The 18,959-nt window shown below is 44.1% G+C and overlaps 1 protein-coding gene across 1 annotated transcript in view; it reads right to left on the reverse strand.

Annotated features, from left to right (window-relative positions):
• Nucleotides 1-18,959, reverse strand: part of CTNNA2 (catenin alpha 2) — a 613,234-nt gene that overhangs the window by 210,726 nt on the left and 383,549 nt on the right. The window contains exon 8 of the mRNA XM_070948152.1: nucleotides 110-190. Coding sequence (XP_070804253.1) covers nucleotides 110-190 — 81 coding nt within the window. The remainder of the gene's footprint in view (nucleotides 1-109; nucleotides 191-18,959) is intronic.

An 18,959-nucleotide genomic window follows, 5' to 3' on the forward strand; every position in this document is an offset into this window, starting at 1 on the left:
AAGACAAAGCAGGTTGATTTGAACCTTTCAGAAGCTGAAAACAAGATGTCCGCCCACCACAGATGGCATCCTTTAAAAGTGTCACAATTATCCCAATTCCAGCAGGTACCTGTCTTCGTAAGTCTCTCGTCTTCTTAGTCATCTTGTCAATTGCGATGTTCAGAGGGTCTCCTTTCTCCTTCCTTCCAGTCTGTTTAAAAAAAATAATAACATACATTAAGAAATTAAGCGGAAATAAAAGAGATATATAAACTACAGGTGGTCCTTGATTTACAATTATTTTTTGGGGTGACCGTTTCAGGTTTCAACAGCACTGAAAAAAAGGGACTTAGGACCAGTTTTCACACTTACGACCGTTGCGGCATCCGCATTTGGTCACATGATCAAAATCCAGATGCATGGCAACGGGCATGTACTTCTGACGGTTGTAGTGTCTTGAGGTCACGTGATCACCTTTTTCGACCTTCAGCCTTCGAGGCAAAGTTAATGTGGAAGTCAAATTCACTGAACAACCACAGTTGAACCCCAAAATACCATGGGAAAGCAAGTTGTTAAGTGAGTTTTGCCCTATGTGGTGACTTTTCTTGCCACAGTTGTTAAGTTGGTAAAAGTAAAGTTACTTGTTACCAACATAACAACTGTAGCAAGGAAGGTCGTAACATGGGGCAAAACTCACTTAACAACTTAGTTACCAGTGGAATTTTTAGGCTCAATTGTGGTCATAAGTCAAGGACTACCTATACATATGGCATTGGCCTATTATACATATAATTCTCTCAAAGGATGGTTACTTTGTTTATTTGTGCCAGAAGCCTCACGATTAAAATAAGGATACTATAGGACCATGGTGGCAAACCTTTTTGCTGTCGCGTGCCAAAAGCATGGGGACCGTGTGTGTGGGGGGGTTGTCACACACGTGCGTGCCTACATCCATAATTCAATGCACCCCGCCCCCCCATGTATGCGTGCACGACCCCCCAGAGCTCCCCCCACTCTTTTGGCACGTGATGGCACAGTGGGCCCGGTAGGCGCATTTTTCGCCCTCCCCAGGCTCCAGAGCCTTTCTTGGAGCCTGGGGAGGGCGAAAACGACCTTCCCCACCCCCCTGGAGGCCCTCTGGAGGCCGGAAATGGCCCGTTTCCCGACTTCTGGTGGGCCAGCAAGGCTCGAAAATCAGCTGGCCGGTACGTGCATGCGCGCTGGAGCTGAGCTAGGGCAACGCTTGCGTGCCCACAGATATGGCTCCATGTGCCACCTGTGGCACGCGCCCCATAGGTTCGCCATGACTGCTATAGGACATAAAATTTACACTATATAAAATAGCAGATTAAAATAGGTACAAATTAAACAGGTGTTGCAAGATCCAATCTGGGTCGGTCACTAGGACCAGAAGTTTTGTATATCTCTGGTCCCGGTGATCGACCCTAGATTGGATCTTGCAACGAACTTATCCTGGGACACATATATTTGCTTTCGTTCATAAACAGATCTTGCCCAGAAATCTTCTGTTTAAGATCAAAGGATGGTATCAACAAAGCATCTGTAGACCAGCAGATCTCTTGCCTGCTGAAGGAATCAAGGAATCTCCTGGATCCTAATAATCATCCAGGAAAACCAAACCAAAGCAAAACGTTTTACAAATGAGTTTATAATATCATATGAGGTAAGTTATCATCATTACACACTTGGGACGTCAATGCACCAATTCAGAATTCCCCCCACCCCGAAAAAAAAAAAAAAAAGAAACATTACTGATCTGGTTTTTAATCCACTGAAATTAACCTTCGTTACGATAGAAAATATTCAAAATATTCCAAAGGTTTTTAGTTTTGTAAGACGCCCCGAATCTGAGAGTGAGTGGGTGGCCATATAAATTGTCAATGAAGGAATGGATGAAGGAAGGAAGGAATTTGGTTGTGATCATTTTGAATAAAAAGCCTTTTCTCTTCTTGAAGTTCCACTCTAAATGTTTAGCTGTCTTTCAACTGGCTCTTTATCAATTGATTTAAGACTTTTCCCCAAAGGGAAAGATTGCCAGGTAGCTGGCGTCGCGGTAAAAGGCCTGCAAATATCGGTCCTGTTCCCAGTGAAATAATCCACCTTACGGGAGGATTTAAGCAAAGGATTTCACCTTTGTGGACAATTTTGTTTTTCACGGAAAATGCTCAGCAAATCCAGTGGTTTTGAGGGCTGCTCGAGAATGACATTTCTGTAACACCTTGGCTTGGCTGAGCAACTCAATAGCTTGAACAAACTCACAGCGTGTTACATCAAGAACTTGAAGAGTGCCATACGCAGCTGGGCGACTGGATGCGCCTATTATCCAAGAAGTCCCGCACTCCAGTGGATTTTTTTTCCCAGTTTAGATTAAACCGTTAGATTATTAAGGGTGCTAGTTTTATTTATTTTCATTTGGTTTGTCACACAGTCAGCCAGAGGTTCAGGCTGGTTTCGGCATTTCTTTTTTTTTCCCCAAGTGTTTTATTTTTTATTTTTTTTTATAAAAATGTCAATGCATGAACAGTGTGGCACTTGGGTGCCACACATTCCAATACAAATGAAATTTATCAAGTTAAACATAATTATTACATTCAATCAACTTATGTATTTCTAATAACAATACACATCTATGTTAGGTTGCCGTCTATCATTATTCAATTATTCCACATTTTCTCATTATTGCTTTCATTTTTATAAAATAAAAATATATACCTTAATATTCCCCTTATTTCTATCGCTTATTTTATCTTTTAATCATGTCACCCTTCATTAAGAAACTTTTTCCTTCTTTCCTGTCTAACTTCTAATCATGTCACCTGTCTAAAGAATAGAGAGAGATCATGTCACCTGTCTAAAAAGAGAGAGAGGTAGAAACAACTCAGAACAACAACAAAGAAAAGGAATCATCCATCCATCACCTCTTGCCCACTTCAACTTTAATTGCTATGCTTAAAAACAGAGAGAGGAAAAAGGGAAAGTGAATCAAAACAACAATAAATAAGAAAATCATCTATCCATCATCTCTTGCCTCTTTAATACTTTAATTGCTATGCTTTTTTTTTTGACTTGCCTCCCAAATTCCTCTCTTAAATCTGTATCTATGTCTATTTCTTGGATGTCCAATCTAGGCGTTCCCCCACCTCTACCCTCTTCCACTACCTAATTTCTAAAATTTCTACCCAGACGCCTGCCTCCATGTCAAACATCTCTTCCAAATGGTTTTGGCATTTATGTCTACCTCTTGAGTCCTTCCCAAGGACCTGGGATAGGCAGAGGTGGAGGTAGGATTACGTGACAGAATGTAAGCTGTTCTGAGGAAAACTGCCTTTTGCAATTGACCGATGGGGAATGTCGGTGGTGCTCCAGTTGTTTTGGGATTGCACCCAAGGCGCCTGTCCAGATAATCCTCGGCTTACAACAGTTCATTTGGTGATGGCTCAAAGTTACAACGGTACTGGAAAATGTGACTTATGACCAATTTTCACAGTTACGACCGTTGCAGCATCTCCCGGTCACATGATCAAAAATTCAGGTGCTTGGCAACATATTTATGACAATTGCAGTGATCCGTGTGTGTGTGTGTGTGTGTGTGTGTGTGTGTGTGTCACGTGATCCCCTTTTGCGAGCTTCTGACAAGCAAAGTCAATGGGGAAGCCAGATTTGCTTAACAACTGAGTTACTTACTTGACAACGATAGTGATTCGCTTAACAACTATGGCAAAAAAGAACATAAAACGGGGCAAAATTCACTTAAATCTGTCTCACTTAGCAACAGAAATTTTGGGCTCAATTGTGGTCGTGAGTCGAGGACTATCAGTAATGCATTATAACAGGGGTGTCAAACTCGATTTCATCGAGGGCTGCATCAGGGTTGTGTTTGACCTCAGAGGGCCGGGGTGGGTGTAGCCAGTGTGGGCGTGGCCAGGATGATGTCACTCATGTCGGGGGGACCTTTGATGGACTGAGTTTTCACTCTGCCAGTGAAAACAGGCTCCCGAGCTACATTTTTGGCTGCAATGCCTCTTGCAACCAGGAGTGGGATTCAGCCGGTTCTGCCAGTTTGGCCGTACCGGTAGCTCCGATGATCAGCTGAGAGCGAACTGGTTCGCTCCGACGATCAGATGGCCTGCCCCGTCTGCCCCTGCGCTATAAACTACCTATATTTCTTTTGTTTTAAGCCCAGATGATAGGCACGGCAGAGCAGATTGCAGCAGCTCAGCTGTTTTACTCACTCTGGATTCAGTAGAAGGTAACTTTTGATCGTAATGTGCATGCATGGAAGCGCGAGTTTACGAACTTTTGAGTGTAATGCGCAGCACGCACAAAGCAAACTGGTTGTTATAACCGGTGAATCCCACCACTGCCTGCAACCCTCTGGCAGTGACAATGGGTGTTCCTCCCGAGCTCCGTTTTAACTGGCAAAGGCACTGTCGGTCAGTCCTTCGCTGTTTCCAGGGCGGCCCCATGGACCAGATCTAAACACCCCAAGGACTGCATGCGCCCCGGGGGCCTTGTGTTTGATACCCCTGCATTATAACTTCATATTTTAACCTTCTCCCTCCCTCCCTCCCCCCTCCCTCTCTCTTTGAAAAAAGAAAAGAAAAGGACGGGGGGGGGGAAATCTGGCAATGGTCTTTGGTATAAAAAGAATATTAAGAGTTTCTAATCTCCATCCTGCCAGGCTGCAGGGCTGTAACCCATGATAATAAGCGGCAAAGCAGCTTGAGGACAGGAGGATAATGTTCTTTATGGCAGTAACAAGGCCCACATTGGCAGTCATTAGGTTCAGGATAAAGATGGCTTCCACCTCAAACATTCTACTACCACCAAACGATTCTCAGCGCAGGATTTTGACAAAGAAACAAGGAGGGGGGAAGGGGAAGAAAACAGGGTGGATTTGATTTAAATCGAGTTGATTTAAATCACAATTTAAATCATGTTTTAAATCACTAGTAAAAAGGCTTGATTTAAATCAACTCGATTTAAATCATAATTTTTAAAGAGCAACCGTCATCTCTGCTACTCCTTTGACCCACTGTTGACTCACCGATAGTCCCAGTGTTGCAGAATATACAGCTCATGCTACATAACTAAGCTCCATTTCATGCTGAATAAACTAAATTATTTATGTATCTTAAATAGAAAATTATCTTACGATAGATTTTTACCCCAAAAGTTTTTTATTAAAATAAATCCGATAAAAAAAAAAATCCGATTTAAATAAAAAAAATCTGATTTTTTTTGATTTTTTTTTAAAAAAATCATTGATTTTTATCTACCCTGGAAGAAAATGAAGTTCGTGAGACATATTTCTTTTGTCCAACAGAAAGGAGGAGAAAAAACAACAACCCTGTAAGGTTTTAGGATATTAGCTTTAGATGAAGATAAGATATATACTTATTTTCTCTATCTTTTTTTTTTTTTTTTTTTGCGGGTGGGTGGGGAAAGTCATTTAAAAAAAAAAAGAGGTCAATGAATCTCGAGTCACACATTTCTGCTTTGAATAGGTCTAGTTTTTCTCAGTTGGAGGCTCCTTGGTGGTCTCTGAGCCTGATTGTTTTCTTGCAGGAAACATTTCATTACCCAAATAGGTAACATCAACAGAGCAAACCCCACTTCTTTCTGGAACTGATGATGTTACCTAGCTGGGTAATAAAACGTCTGCAAGAAAACGATAAAACTGATCAGAGCACCAAAGGCCCACAGTTTTCCTCCTCTTCTTCTTCCTCCTCCTCTTCCCCCCCTCCTCCTCCTCTTCTTTCCTCCTCCTTCTCCCACTTCCTTCTAACCCTGACGATGTTACCTAGTTGGGCCATGAAATGTCTGCAAGAAAACTGTAAAACTGATCAGAGCACCAAAGACCCACAGTTTTCCTCCGCCTCCTTCTCTTCCTCTTCCCCCCTCCTCCTCTTTCTTCCTTCCTTCTCCTCCTCTTCCTCCCACACCCCACTCTCTTCTAGCATTGATGATATTCCCTAGTTGGGTCATGAAACGCCTGCAAGAAAACTATAAAACTGAGAGAGCACCAAAGGCCCACAGTTTCCCTCCTCTTCTTCTTCCTCCTCCTCTTCCCCCTCCTCCTCTTCCTCCTCCTCCTCTTCTTTCCTCCTCCTCTTCTTCTTCCTCCTCCTCTTCCCCCTCCTCCTCTTCCTCCTCCTCCTCTTCTTTCCTCCTCCCAAACCCCTCTCTCTTATAGCACTGATGATATTCCCTAGTTTGGGTCTGCAAGAAAACCACGAAGCTCAGAGAGCATCATGGACCCCACAGTTCTTCTTCTCCTCCTCCTCCTCCTCCTCCTCCTCCTCCCACTCCCTTCTAGCACTGATGATATTCCCTAGTTGGGCCATGAAACGTCTGCAAGAAAACCACAAAGCTCAGAGATCACCAAGGAACCCACAGATCAACCCTGAGCTACAAATATTCTCTTCTACTCAATCTAATTTTCAGAAGTTAAAGAAGGAAGCGATCCTTGGGGAAGATAAGGAAGCTAGAGGTGGGGTGAGGGGAAGCAGAGGAAAACTGAGTATGGAATTATGCAAAGCCAGGAGCGGCGAACGAGAGGAAGATTTAAGGACATTTACTGAGTAAATCAAAACGATCATAACACCAGAATATTCAGGCTGCATGACTGATCAGCTGTGCTGAGCTCTGAGAAATGTTACCCGGCTAAGAAAAATGGTCGTGACATCAAATGTAATCCACGTAAAAAATGAAATGTTTGAGAAGATCATCTGTCCCGGATAATGGAAGTTGTCCAAAGATGGGTACTTTTACTTGAATTTAAGTTTGGAGGTGGCTGGAAATGCAGGAAGGTGGGCTGTCATTTCATCTTCAGTCTGTCCCTCCTTTAATTCTACGGAAAATGATAACTCTTAACTACAGGCGGTTCTCTTGAGAATGGGGAGTTTTGCCCCCATTTTGCAGCCTTTCTAGCTACGGTTGTTAAGTGAATCACTGCAGTTCTTAATAGCAATAGCACTTAGACTTATATACCACTTCATAATGCTTTTACAGCCCTCTCTAAGCGGTTTACAGAGTCAGCCTATGTTGCCCCCAACAATCTGGGTCCTCATTTTATCCACTTCAGAAGAATGGAAGGCTGAGTCAACCTTGAGCTTGGTGAGATTTGAACTGCCAAATTGCAGGCAGCCAGCAGGCAGCAGAAGTAGCCTGCAGTACTGCACTCTAACCACTGTGACACAGTAGGAAGGAAGGAAGGAAGGAAGGAAGGAAGGAAGGAAGGAAGGAAGGAAGGAAGGAAGGAAGGAAGGAAGGAAAGAAAGAAAGAAAGAAAGAAAGAAAGAAAGAAAGAAAGAAAGAAAGAAAGAACAATAGCATTTAGCCTTGTATACCCCTTTACAGTGCTTTACAGCCCTCTCTAAGCAGTTTACAGAGTCAGCCTCTTGCCCCCCAACAATCTGGGTCCTCATTTTATCCACTTCAGAAGAATGGAAGGCTGAGTCAACCTTGAGCTTGGTGAGATTTGAACTGCCAAATTGCAGGCAGCCAGCAGGCAGTAGAAGTAGCCTGCAGTACTGCACTCTAACCACTGTGACACAGTAGGAAGGAAGGAAGGAAGGGAGGGAGGGAGGGAAAGAGAGAGAGAGAGAGAAAGAAAGAAAGAAGGAAAGGAAGGAAGGAAGGAAGGAAGGAAGGAAGGAAGGAAGGAAGGAAAGAAAGAAAGAAAGAAAGAAAGAAAGAAAGAAAGAAAGAAAGAAAGAAAGAAAGAAAGAAAGAAAGAAAGAACAATAGCATTTAGCCTTGTATACCCCTTTACAGTGCTTTACAGCCCTCTCTAAGCAGTTTACAGAGTCAGCCTATTGCCCCCCAACAATCTGGGTCCTCATTTTACCCACTTCAGAAAGATGGAAGGCTGAGTCAAGACAGTTGTTAAGGGAGTTCTGCCCCATTTTGCGGCCTTTCTTGCCACGGTTGTTAAGTGAAACGCTGCAGTTGTTAAGTTAGTAACACCGTTGTTAAGTGAATCTGGCCATTCTGACTTTGCTTGTCAGAAGGGTGCAGAAGGGAATCATGTGACTCCTGGGCCACTGCGACCATCATAAATATGAACCCATTGCCAAGGGTCCAAATTTGGATCACATGACTCTGGGGAGGCCGCAACAGTTGTGAGTGTGAAAAAAAACAACCCAGACATAAGTTATGGAGATTTCTCGATCATCCAGATCACAGTTGTCCCAAAGGTGCTTTTTTCCCCGAAAGACAACTGGACTTTTCTTGGTTTCTCCTTTCAAATCGTTTCGCTTCTCAACCGAGAGGCTTCTTGAGAACTGAAGATGTTCTGATGAAGCTTCTTGGAGGAGAAGCAAAACGATTTGAAAGAAGAAAGAAAGAAAAAAACCGACCAAGAAAGTGCAATTGCCTAACGGAAAGAACACCTTTGGGATAGCGCTAAGTCACATTTTTCAGCGGTGCTGCAACTTCAAATGGTCACTAAACGAACGGTTGTAAGTTGAGGACTACCTGTGCAAGGCTGTAGAAGTGCCCCGTTTTAGGACAGAAGTCTTCCTGCTTTCCTGCACAGGAGGAAAGACCTCTGTTTTGTAACTTTCCCTACCAGTTCGCAAATGTAACCGCACCCACACATGCGCCCGGCCTTCCACGCATGTGCTTTGCTGGCGTGCGCACCTTCCACGCATGCTCTCGGCCTCAAAAACGTGCCTAAATAGGATGGCATAGATCCGGGGCAGGTTGGCGGGGAAACCTGTGATTTCCGCTACCAGTTCGGGCAAACTGGTGCGAACCGGCTGAATACCACCTCTGTGTTGTGGCTCCGTCCTCCGAGCCTATCTTATCGGAGGAAGAAGGCTCCGAACATGAAGGAGAGGAGACGGCCAGGCCTCCCTCTCCAGGACCCTCCTCTCTGGCAATGCCTCCGGAGGACACCGAAGGCCAAACGATAGGCTCAGAGCCAAGCACATCCCCGCAGCCACAGGTGGACAGCGACGAGGAAAATAAGTGCTGGCTGGACCCTCGCCACAGGCGCAGGGAGAAGCGTGCGCAGCAGAGGGGAAGGCGTGCCAGAGATTAGCTGAGTCACTGCACCACACCCCACAGGCTATAAAAGGGAGTGTGGTGGCCATTCCGATTCTGTGACGGACAAAGCTAATCTCTGGCGATGCACTTTGCACCTTCGGACACAACACCTATTTTGCTGTGGATTTAATTACGAACTGGACTATTCAAACTGTGTGTATTTTTGTCTGTGTTATCAGAGTAAAAGCTCTTGGCAGGCAGCCACGGAGTTGCTGCCAAGTTCCTTATCACTGACGTTGTGTGTTTGAAGAGTTTATTTAACCCTCGGCTGGCTGGTTGGGTGTGTGCTTGGTACGGGGACAGAACACTCTGTTCCCGAATCTTTGCAGCCAAGAAATCGCGGACTGCCGCTGAAAAGGCCCCAACTGTTTTATCCACTACACATTGTAAATCGAAACGTCCCAGCACCATTTATCCAGTAATTCATCCAGCCAGAGACAGGTGGACAGATTATTTATTGATCCGACGGTCATAGGGCCTTAATGTACATTTCTTCTCGCTCCTCTTTCCTGCCTCCCCCCCTTCCTCAAATCATCAGCTAGGAAGAGGACATCATTCTCCGTCGTTCATTCAAAATTTCAATATCTCTCCCGTTTATTAAGGCATACATTACAATTGGGGATGGGGGTGGGGGGGAAAAATAGACCTGACTAAAATGATTTCTAATATTGCTTTCCCAGTGGGGAGATATAATTTTTTGCCTCTCGGGACCGGTAAGAGGTAATGTAATCAGAAGACAAAATAAAACGTATTAACCAGCACAGTTGTCTAAGTAAAGCTTTTATTTCTACAGGAAATATTGATCAGTCATCTGGTTGATTTATCTTACCTCCTACCGTTCCCCTGCCTCAAACAAGGAGGAAGATGGAGGCGAAATTTTCTGTGTAATAAACAGATGCCGTTTATTAAAATTGTCCCTGCTGCGTAACCAATTCAATCAGATGTCTGTGGAAATTCTCCGTCATCCAGGTCATGGATGTCCCAAAAGTGGGTTTTTTTTTTTTTCAAGAGGCAACTGGATTTTCTGGGTTTTTCTTTTTGAAGGCGTTTCACTTCTCATCCAAGAAGCTTCTTCAGCTCTGACTGGACTCTTGAAAAAAAAGCACCTTTGGGACAGTTCAACCAGAGTTTAATTGAGCAAGATCTGAAGGACAACCATCACTTGAGGTAAATCCAGTGGTGGGTTGCTCCCGGTTCTCCCCGGTTCGGTTCGGATAGCGGCGATGGTGAGGTTTAGTGAATCAAACCCAATTTTATAACCTTTGTTGCCATGGGCATTAAGTGAATCTGGCTTCCCTCACAGACTTTGCTTATTGGAAATCAGCTGGGAATCCCAGGATGCTACAACTCAGGCTGGTTGACAGAGACCTGAATATTGATTATATGACGTTGGGGGACATTGTGACAGTTTTAAGTGTTGTAGCTTAAGCCAGTTGTAATTTTTTTTTCAGCCCTTTTATAATGTTGAACGGTCATTAAATGAACAGTCGTTAAGTCAAGGATTGTCCATCAATTTCTGAATCGGAAATCGTTGTGTTTCAGAAATAGACAGAATGGTAGATTTGACCAGCTGAATCGGATTTACAAGGATTATTATTTTTTTTTTAAATGATTGTGTTTCATAGGACATTTTATTATTTGAAAAAAATGTAATAAGCAGCCAATATATATATATATGAGCTACAAATGATCATTTGTAGTTAAGGAAATGATGCACCTATTAATTTTTTTTAAAAAAAAACATTTGTATATCAGAAGAAAACAGATGTCACTTTAATTTAATGCAAACATGTTTTTATATTTAAAAAGGAAGGAGGAGATTTTAACAGGAAGTATAATCATCTTCCCACCAACATTTAATGCGCGGAAACATTTATATATATATATATATATATATATATATGTAGGTCTTTGGTTATTCGGGTCTTCTCCCACGTAAAATTAAATTAAATTAAATTAATAAAATTAATTTAATAAATTAAATTAATTAAATTAATAAAATTAAATTAATTAAATAAAAAAAAGAAGACCCGAATAACCAAAGACCTACATACAAACACCCGCGAAAACCTGAGAAAACAAATATATATATATATATATATTTGACATCAAAGCTTGGAAACAAGTTTTGGAACTCGTACATATTTATTTCGGGAGATTGGGCAAGAATGAAACCTAATGACGATAACCTTGGTCACAATTCTTAAACAATTATTTTAAACATGTACCTTTAGCGTGGTGAATCTGATTAGATCTAAAATGAGCAGCATAAGAATTTTTAAAGCTCAAAGCCATTGGGATGATGGGCAATCTTATCGTGGAATTTCTGAAAGAAGGAGAAGGGAAGGAGGAGATGGAGGGGAAGGTTTTTGTTGTTTTTTACCCTGCTTAGTTTTATAGTTTTAATATGGTTTTGCGCCTTGCTTTAACTTGTGATTGGGAGAGGAGGAGGAGGAGGAGGAGGAGGAGGAGGAGGAGGAGGAGGAGGAGGAGGAGGAGGAGGAGGAGGAGGAGAAGAAGAAGAAGAAGAAGAAGAAGAAGAAGAAGAAGAAGAAGAAGAAGAAGAAGAAGAAGAAGAAGAAGAAGAAGAAAGGAGGAAGAGGAGAAGAAGAAGGAGAAGGAGAAGGAGAAGGAGAAGGAGAAGGAGAAGGAGAAGGAGAAGGAGAAGGAGAAGGAGAAGGAGAAGGAGAAGGAGAAGGAGAAGAAGGACGCCTACACCCCATTTTAAACCAAACTGGACGAAAATATGTCACTTACCACCTTCTTGGTGAGTGCCACAAGCAGTGGTATTTGCAGCACCTACAACACTCCACTAGTGTGTGTGTGTGCATTTGTGTGTGTGCATTTGTGTGTGTGTGTAGTTTGCCTTTTAAACACACACATACAAACAGATGCATACCTCTGGATAGCATCCAAGGTGCTTTGCAGGTGTCAAATATGGTGAGGTGTGTTTGGGACAGTTGGCTTCGTTTGGTGGGCTGTCATCCCATGGCAACCTTATCTACACTACAGACCATGAGAGTTAAGGATTGATTGCTCCTCCCGTGTAACTTCCCACCTCTCGCACTGAATTAATGGCTGCCTGCCTAAGACAACGACAGAGAGTTCATCAGTGTAAATAATGAAGTAGTGCGTAGCATTAATTCTACTCCGGAATCAAATGATTTCCCTCTAGCCCCCTCCCCCGTTCCAAAGATAGGCAAAACCAGTATCATGGGCATAGATATATAAATGATTTTCTATGATGAGCCTTGGTGGCGCAGCAGACTAAAGCAGTGTTAAGTAACACCAGCTGCCTGCAATTACTGCAAGTTCGAATCTCACCAGGCTCAAGGTTGACTCAGCCTTCCATCCTTCCGAGGTAGGTAAAATGAGGACCCAGATTGTGGGGGCAATAAGCTGACTTTGTATAAAAAAGAACACCGCTTAGGGGGGGCCAAAAGCCCTACTAAGCAGGTATATACAAAAGTATGAAGGCTATTGCTTAACGCATTGTAAGCCGCCCTGAGTCTCCGGAGAAGGGCAGCATATAAATCGAACCAATAAATAAAATAAATAAAGAAGCAACGCTTAAAAGATGCCCAAACACACAAACACATACACACAAACACGAAAAGTGAAATTTAGTGGGGAGGGGGGGGGGAAGAAGAGTTTCCCAAAGAGCCGTGTGCATCCACCTTACAATCAGTTCCTGCCGTTTCCTCTGATCGATACTCTAAACGATACTTATTTAATTGCTCACCGGTTTAATTAGGGGAAGTGAAACACAATTATAGGGCATTAGTGCAAAGTCGGTGCAAAGGACCCATTTGGGACGCATCGGACTGGAGGAACCAACTGGCTTAACGACATTTTCCCTTGAAAAAAAATCTTAATTAAAAGCTTTACCCCAGGGGAGGGAGTGAGGAAGGGGGAAATACAGCGAGCGCCACAAAGAACGAACACGGTTTCTGTGTGTCTGCTAATTTAAGTTCACACATTTGTTTTGACATTTGGCACAAAGAAAGAGAGAGAAGGGGGGAAGAATACACCAGACACTATATATAGGAGATTATTTTCATCTTAGACAGCCTAAAAACTGTGGAGGAAAAAAAAAATGAAAAAAAGCTTAGACAATTGCAAGGGAAAATACATAAATTTTACTCTGTATATATAAGTGTTTGTATACTAAGAGCAGAAAGTTCTTCAACAAGGTAAGAATTTCAGTTTGTACTAAAAGAGAAGCTACATGAATTAGGTACAATTAATTGGAGGAGGAGGAGGAGGAGGAGGAGGAGGAGGAGGAGGAGGAGGAGGAGGAGGAGGAGGAGGAGGAGGAGGAAGAAGAAAGAATTACGGGGTCCTTGGTGCTCTCTGAGCTTGGCTGTTTTCTTGCAAACGTTTTATGACCCAACTAGGTAACTTCATCAGTGCTAGAAGAGACTAGGGTTTGCTGGGAGGAGGAGGAGGAGGAGGAGGAGGAGGAGGAGGAGGAGGAGGAGGAGGAGGAGGAGGAGGAGGAGGAGGAGGAGGAGAATTATGGGGTCCTTGGTGCTCTCTGAGCTTGGCTGTTCTCTTGCAAACGTTTCATGACCCAACTAGGTAACTTCATCAGTGCTAGAAGAGACTAGGGTTTGCTGGGAGGAGGAGGAGGAGGAGGAGGAGGAGGAGGAGGAGGAGGAGGAGGAGGAGGAGGAGGAGGAGGAGGAGGAGGAGGAGGAGGAGAATTATGGGGTCCTTGGTGCTCTCTGAGCTTGGCTGTTCTCTTGCAAACGTTTCATGACCCAACTAGGTAACTTCATCAGTGCTAGAAGAGACTAGGGTTTGCTGGGAGGAGGAGGAGGAGGAGGAGGAGGAGGGGGGGGAGGAGGAGGAGGAGGATTATGGGGTCCTTGGTGCTCTCTGAGCTTGGCTGTTTTCTTTCAAACATTTTATGACCCAACTAGGTAACTTCATCAGTGCTAGAAGAGACTAGGGTTTGCTGGGAGGAGGAGGAGGAGGAGGAGGAGGAGGAGGAGGAGGAGGAGGAGGAGGAGGAGGAGGAGGAGGAGGAGGGGGAGGAGGATTATGGGGTCCTTGGTGCTCTCTGAGCTTGGCTGTTTTCTTGCAAACGTTTTATGACCCAACTAGGTAACTTCATCAGTGCTAGAAGAGACTAGGGTTTGCTGGGAGGAGGAGGAGGAGGAGGAGGAGGAGGAGGAGGAGGAGGAGGAGGAGGAGGAGGAGGAGGAGGAGGAGGAGGAGGAGGAGGAGGAGGAGGAGAATTATGGGGTCCTTGGTGCTCTCTGAGCTTGGCTGTTCTCTTGCAAACGTTTCATGACCCAACTAGGTAACTTCATCAGTGCTAGAAGAGACTAGGGTTTGCTGGGAGGAGGAGGAGGAGGAGGAGGAGGAGGAGGAGGAGGAGGAGGAGGAGGAGGAGGAGGAGAATTGCGGGGTCCTTGGTGCTCTCTGAGCTTGGCTGTTTTCTTGAAGACGTTTCATGACCCAAATAGATAACATCATTAGCGCCATTGTAACTTCGAATGGTCACTAAATGAACTGTTATAAGTTGAGGACCACCTGTACGGAACAATAGACATGAACACCTGCCATCACATCCTTCAGGTGTGACCGCGATAGCTCAGGGGCACCTCCTTGAATATATTTAGAACAGCAAATGCATATTATTTTGGAGCAACTCCGAATACACCCTCCTCTCTTTTGCTCTGAGGTTTGCTTTTCCTGTTTAAAACAGCGAGGTCTTATTATTTCCCACGGATCGGGGTGGCACAGTTGTGCACCCAGGTTTTTTATCATCTGCCTCAAGGCCCCGAGGAAGCCTTGGTGCAGGGGAAAACAAAAAAAAACGTAGCTGGGATTGCTATAAATAAGCAAGGACATCAATTCATAAATTTTAAAAATCAAGCCGTTAATCAGTCATAGCTCCAAGCTGTGAAGAAAAAACTTCCTAGAAATTTTGGAAGGAAAAAATTACGTGAAGAAATAAGAGTTTCATTCCTAGCTTTTTTTTAAAATCATCTGTGGCAAAACTTGAAAATCTGTTTATAGCCCTGGTCAAGGACAGTTTTATTATAAGGGCAGCCCAGAGTTAAGGGGGAATGATTTGTTTATTCATTACTACAGTGCAGTGATCAGAATTGAAGGGTAAGCGTTTGAAGGAACCACGAGTAGAATCTGTCCATACAAAATCTGCTTCTGAAGTCACTAAAAAGAAATAAGCATCTGTTTTTTTCAACTGCCCATTGGAAAAGGAACACCTGTTGTCTCCGTTGGCCTACTGAGTCCTCCAGGAAAAAGAGAATGAAAAGAGTGTCCGAAAAGCCAGCTTCTCCACGCTCACCTACAAGCCAAAAGTGATGTCTGGAAGTCTGTTCTGCCCCAGCTACGGACCCCAAAGAACGTAGCACACACAAAGTCCGTTCAAATCTTAGTTTACTAAATAAACCAGTTTTTTTACAACAATGGCTGTTAATTAACTTCATTAACAGCCGCCAAAAATTCAAAGAATAATAACTGAAAGCTTACTGTGGTTGGCAGAATGCCCAGAAGCAATTTGCAGGAAGCTGATAAGATAAGCAAGACAAGACACGAAGGTATGTGAACGAAGTTGTTCCCTGCAAATTGCTTCAGTCGGTGTTCCTCCTTAAATAGGCTAAGGGAGTGGCCAATTAGCCCCAAGCCTTACTCTCGAGGAGACCTCCTCCTGAGGAGCAACTCCTGCCTTTTGGCAGCTCTGCGCCCTCGTGCATCGAGAAGAGGCTTCTCCTCTTCGTCCTCTTCACTAATGGGAGCTTCTGGAGGTTCTGAAGGCCCTGGCTGAATCCCCGCCTCTGGCACCACATCTTCTCCAGCCTCCTCATTGTCCGACTCGAGTGCCAGCTGCACAGGCTGCTGGCGCAGCAGCACACCAGCCTCCTCGCTGTCGGAATCAGCTACTAGCTGCACAGGCCGCTGACGGGCCACAACAAAGTTTTGCCAGGACTCTCCTATTCAGTAATGACTTTTAATCCGATAGAAGAGAAGATCTGGTAGCTCAAGGTTGAATTGTGGGGTCCTTGGTGCTCTCTGAGCTTGGTGACGTCTCATTACCAAACGTGCTAACATCATCAGTGCCAGAAAAGAGAGGCTCTCTAGAAAAGATCAGATTGAAATGTGGAAATCAATTTTCTAAGCTGGCTTTGATTCCACATCGTTTCAGGATAGGAGACAGGTGGCTTAAAAGTTATCGCGTGGAAAAGCTCTCACCGCTGCCAGAATCCCCTCAAGAAGATCAACCCGGTTAAGTAGGCTTTCCAGCTTTGAATGAGACCACCAGGAATAAATTTATCTTTTTTCATCTTTGCACTGGCTTTCTCCCATATGTCATCTGGTGGTGGGGGGAAAAAAAATCAGTTTCCCTTATTGTATCATCTGTATTAAATTTTCTGAATGTCAGCAATGGCAAATCGTAGCAAATTGGAGGTGGTCTTTTTTGATGATTCGGTTAACTTTAGCGTACGCCCAAATCCAACCGCGACTTGATCAAATTTAAATCCGCGTCTGCTCAAAAGTGACACGGGGGAGGGATCCGTAGCACCTTCAACTATTCTGCTTCCACCAACACAGACGCTGCTACTTGTAAACGTCAAGCAATGTGGGTAGTACGAGTTACAGCAGTTCATTTAATGCCGTTCAAAGTTACGACGGCAGTGAAAAGAGTGACTTATGTTTTTCACACTTAACAACAGTCGCAGCGTCCTCTTGGTCACGTGCTCAGAATTCAGACACTTGGCAACTGCTTCACATTTATGACGGTTGCAATGTCCCATGGTCACGTGGGATCACCTGACAAGCAAATTCAATGGGGAAGCCAGATTCACTTAACAGCTTCGTTACTAAATCTCTTCGGAAGTTGTGGGAGCTTCATCCGTGGAAGTTTTCAAGAAGAGACTTGGACTGCCATCTGTCGGAAATGGTGGTAGGGTCTCCTAGCTTGAGCGGGGGGTTGGACTAGATGACCTATAAGCAGGGATGGGTTCTAATTTTTTTTACTACCGGTTCTGTGGGCGTGGCTTATTTTGTGGGTGTGGCTTGGAGGTCATGTGACTAGGTGGGCGTGGCTAGCTAGTCAGAGTCATTTCTGGAAGGTCCTCGCACTTACGACCAGTCTTCGCACTTACAACCGGTCCTCGCACTTACGACCCGACTCATTTTTTTATTTTATTTTTATTTTTATTTTATTGAATTTCTATACCGCCCTACTCCCGAAGGACTCAGGGCGGTGAACAGCCATAAAATAAAACACATACATATACAAAATTTAAAATCGAATAAAATGAATTAAATAAATTTGACTGAATTAATACCCATAATTTAAAATACCCATATTTTAAAATACATTAAAATTTAAAATTTGCACTTAAAAGGGAGAAGATTTAGGCGAGGCCAGCTTGATGAAATAACAGAAATAACATTTGTTTGCTTTCAACACTGATCAGCTGTAGGGTGGCCCTTTGAAGCCCCGCGGCAAGAGTTTAAACAGTTTTTTTCCCTCTAGTCATCAGCTGGGACTCAGGAGGCAGCAATAGATTGGGGGTGGGACCAAATAAAAGGTAAGAATAACATGGGGGGGAGGGCGGGGGGGGAGAACCAGTTCAGTGATGTCATATCGTCACCGCTACTGGCTCGGCCGAACCGGACCGAACCGGGAGGAACCCACCACTGCCTATAAGGTCCCTTCCAACTCTGTTAATCTGTTAACTCCTCTGGGGAGATTGTCAGTCATCCAAGTCATGGCTGCCCCAAAGGTGCTTTTCCACGAGGCAACTGGACTTTCTGGTTTTCCTTTGAAGACGTTTCGCTTCTCACCCAAGAAGCTTCTTCAGCTCTGATTGGATGGTGGGGAAGGGAAGGATTGATTCTCCTTGCAGACAGCTGGTCATTTGCATTCCTATTAGAGGGTCCTTCAGGCCACTTGGAGATTTATTTGTGTCCTCAGGGTCACCCGAGTAGTGAAAATGGTTCCTGTAGTCTGCACTTTTTCTGGAAATCCATTCCTACTCCCACACCCAAATCTTTGACCCAAATCATCCAGTCAGAGCTGAAGAAGCTTCTTCGATTAGAAGCGAAACGTTTTCAAAGAAAAACCAGAAACAATGTTGTTACTAATTTAACAACGACAGTGATTCACTTAACAACTGGGAAAAGAAAGGTCGTAAAACGGGGCAAAACTCAGCTTAACAAGTGTCTCACTTAACAGCAGAAATATTGGGGTCAGTTGTAGTCATAAGTCGAGGACTACCTGTACTCTGATATCAATAGCAAAGGAGCATGGTGGCTCAAATGGTTAGAACGCTGGGCAGGAAGTTTAAGAAGCCCATATTTGAGACCCGAGAGCTGCCGTAGGGCAGGGTTGAGCTCCCGACCTTCGCTCCAGCTCCTGCCGGGGACCTGAAAGGAACCCCAAATTGGCTTCCCCAGCACCTGGAAGTGCCTCAGTATTTCTGATTTGAATGCAAAAAAATGTTATGCCAACATTAATACAAAGTCATCTATTTATATGGAACAGCAGGTGAAACCTCTCGTCATAGATTTGTCGTGCTACGTTCGGTCTTATATGAGCAGCGGTGGCGCAGCAGGTTAGAGTGCAGTACTGCAGGCTACTTCTGCTGACTTGCTGGCTGCCTGCAATTTGGCAGTTCGATTCTCACCAGGCTCAAGGTTGACTCAGCCTTCCATCCTTCCGAGGTGGGTAAAATGAGGACCCAGATTGTTGGGGGCAAGAGGCTGATTCTGGAAACCGCTTAGAGAGGGCTCTAAAAGCACTGTGAAGCGGTATATAAGTGCTATTGCTATAACCATGAATGCTCTCCAGCTTGATTTTTTCCCTCATTATTAAATAACGGCACGGGGTTTGCTAAATTATGGAACCCTTCTCCATCATT

The sequence above is a fragment of the Pituophis catenifer genome, unplaced genomic scaffold, assembly GCF_029215685.1.
Source record: "Pituophis catenifer annectens isolate HBS135680 unplaced genomic scaffold, rPitCat1.0.hap2 SCAF_8, whole genome shotgun sequence".
NCBI classification, from domain to species: Eukaryota; Metazoa; Chordata; class Lepidosauria; order Squamata; family Colubridae; genus Pituophis; species Pituophis catenifer.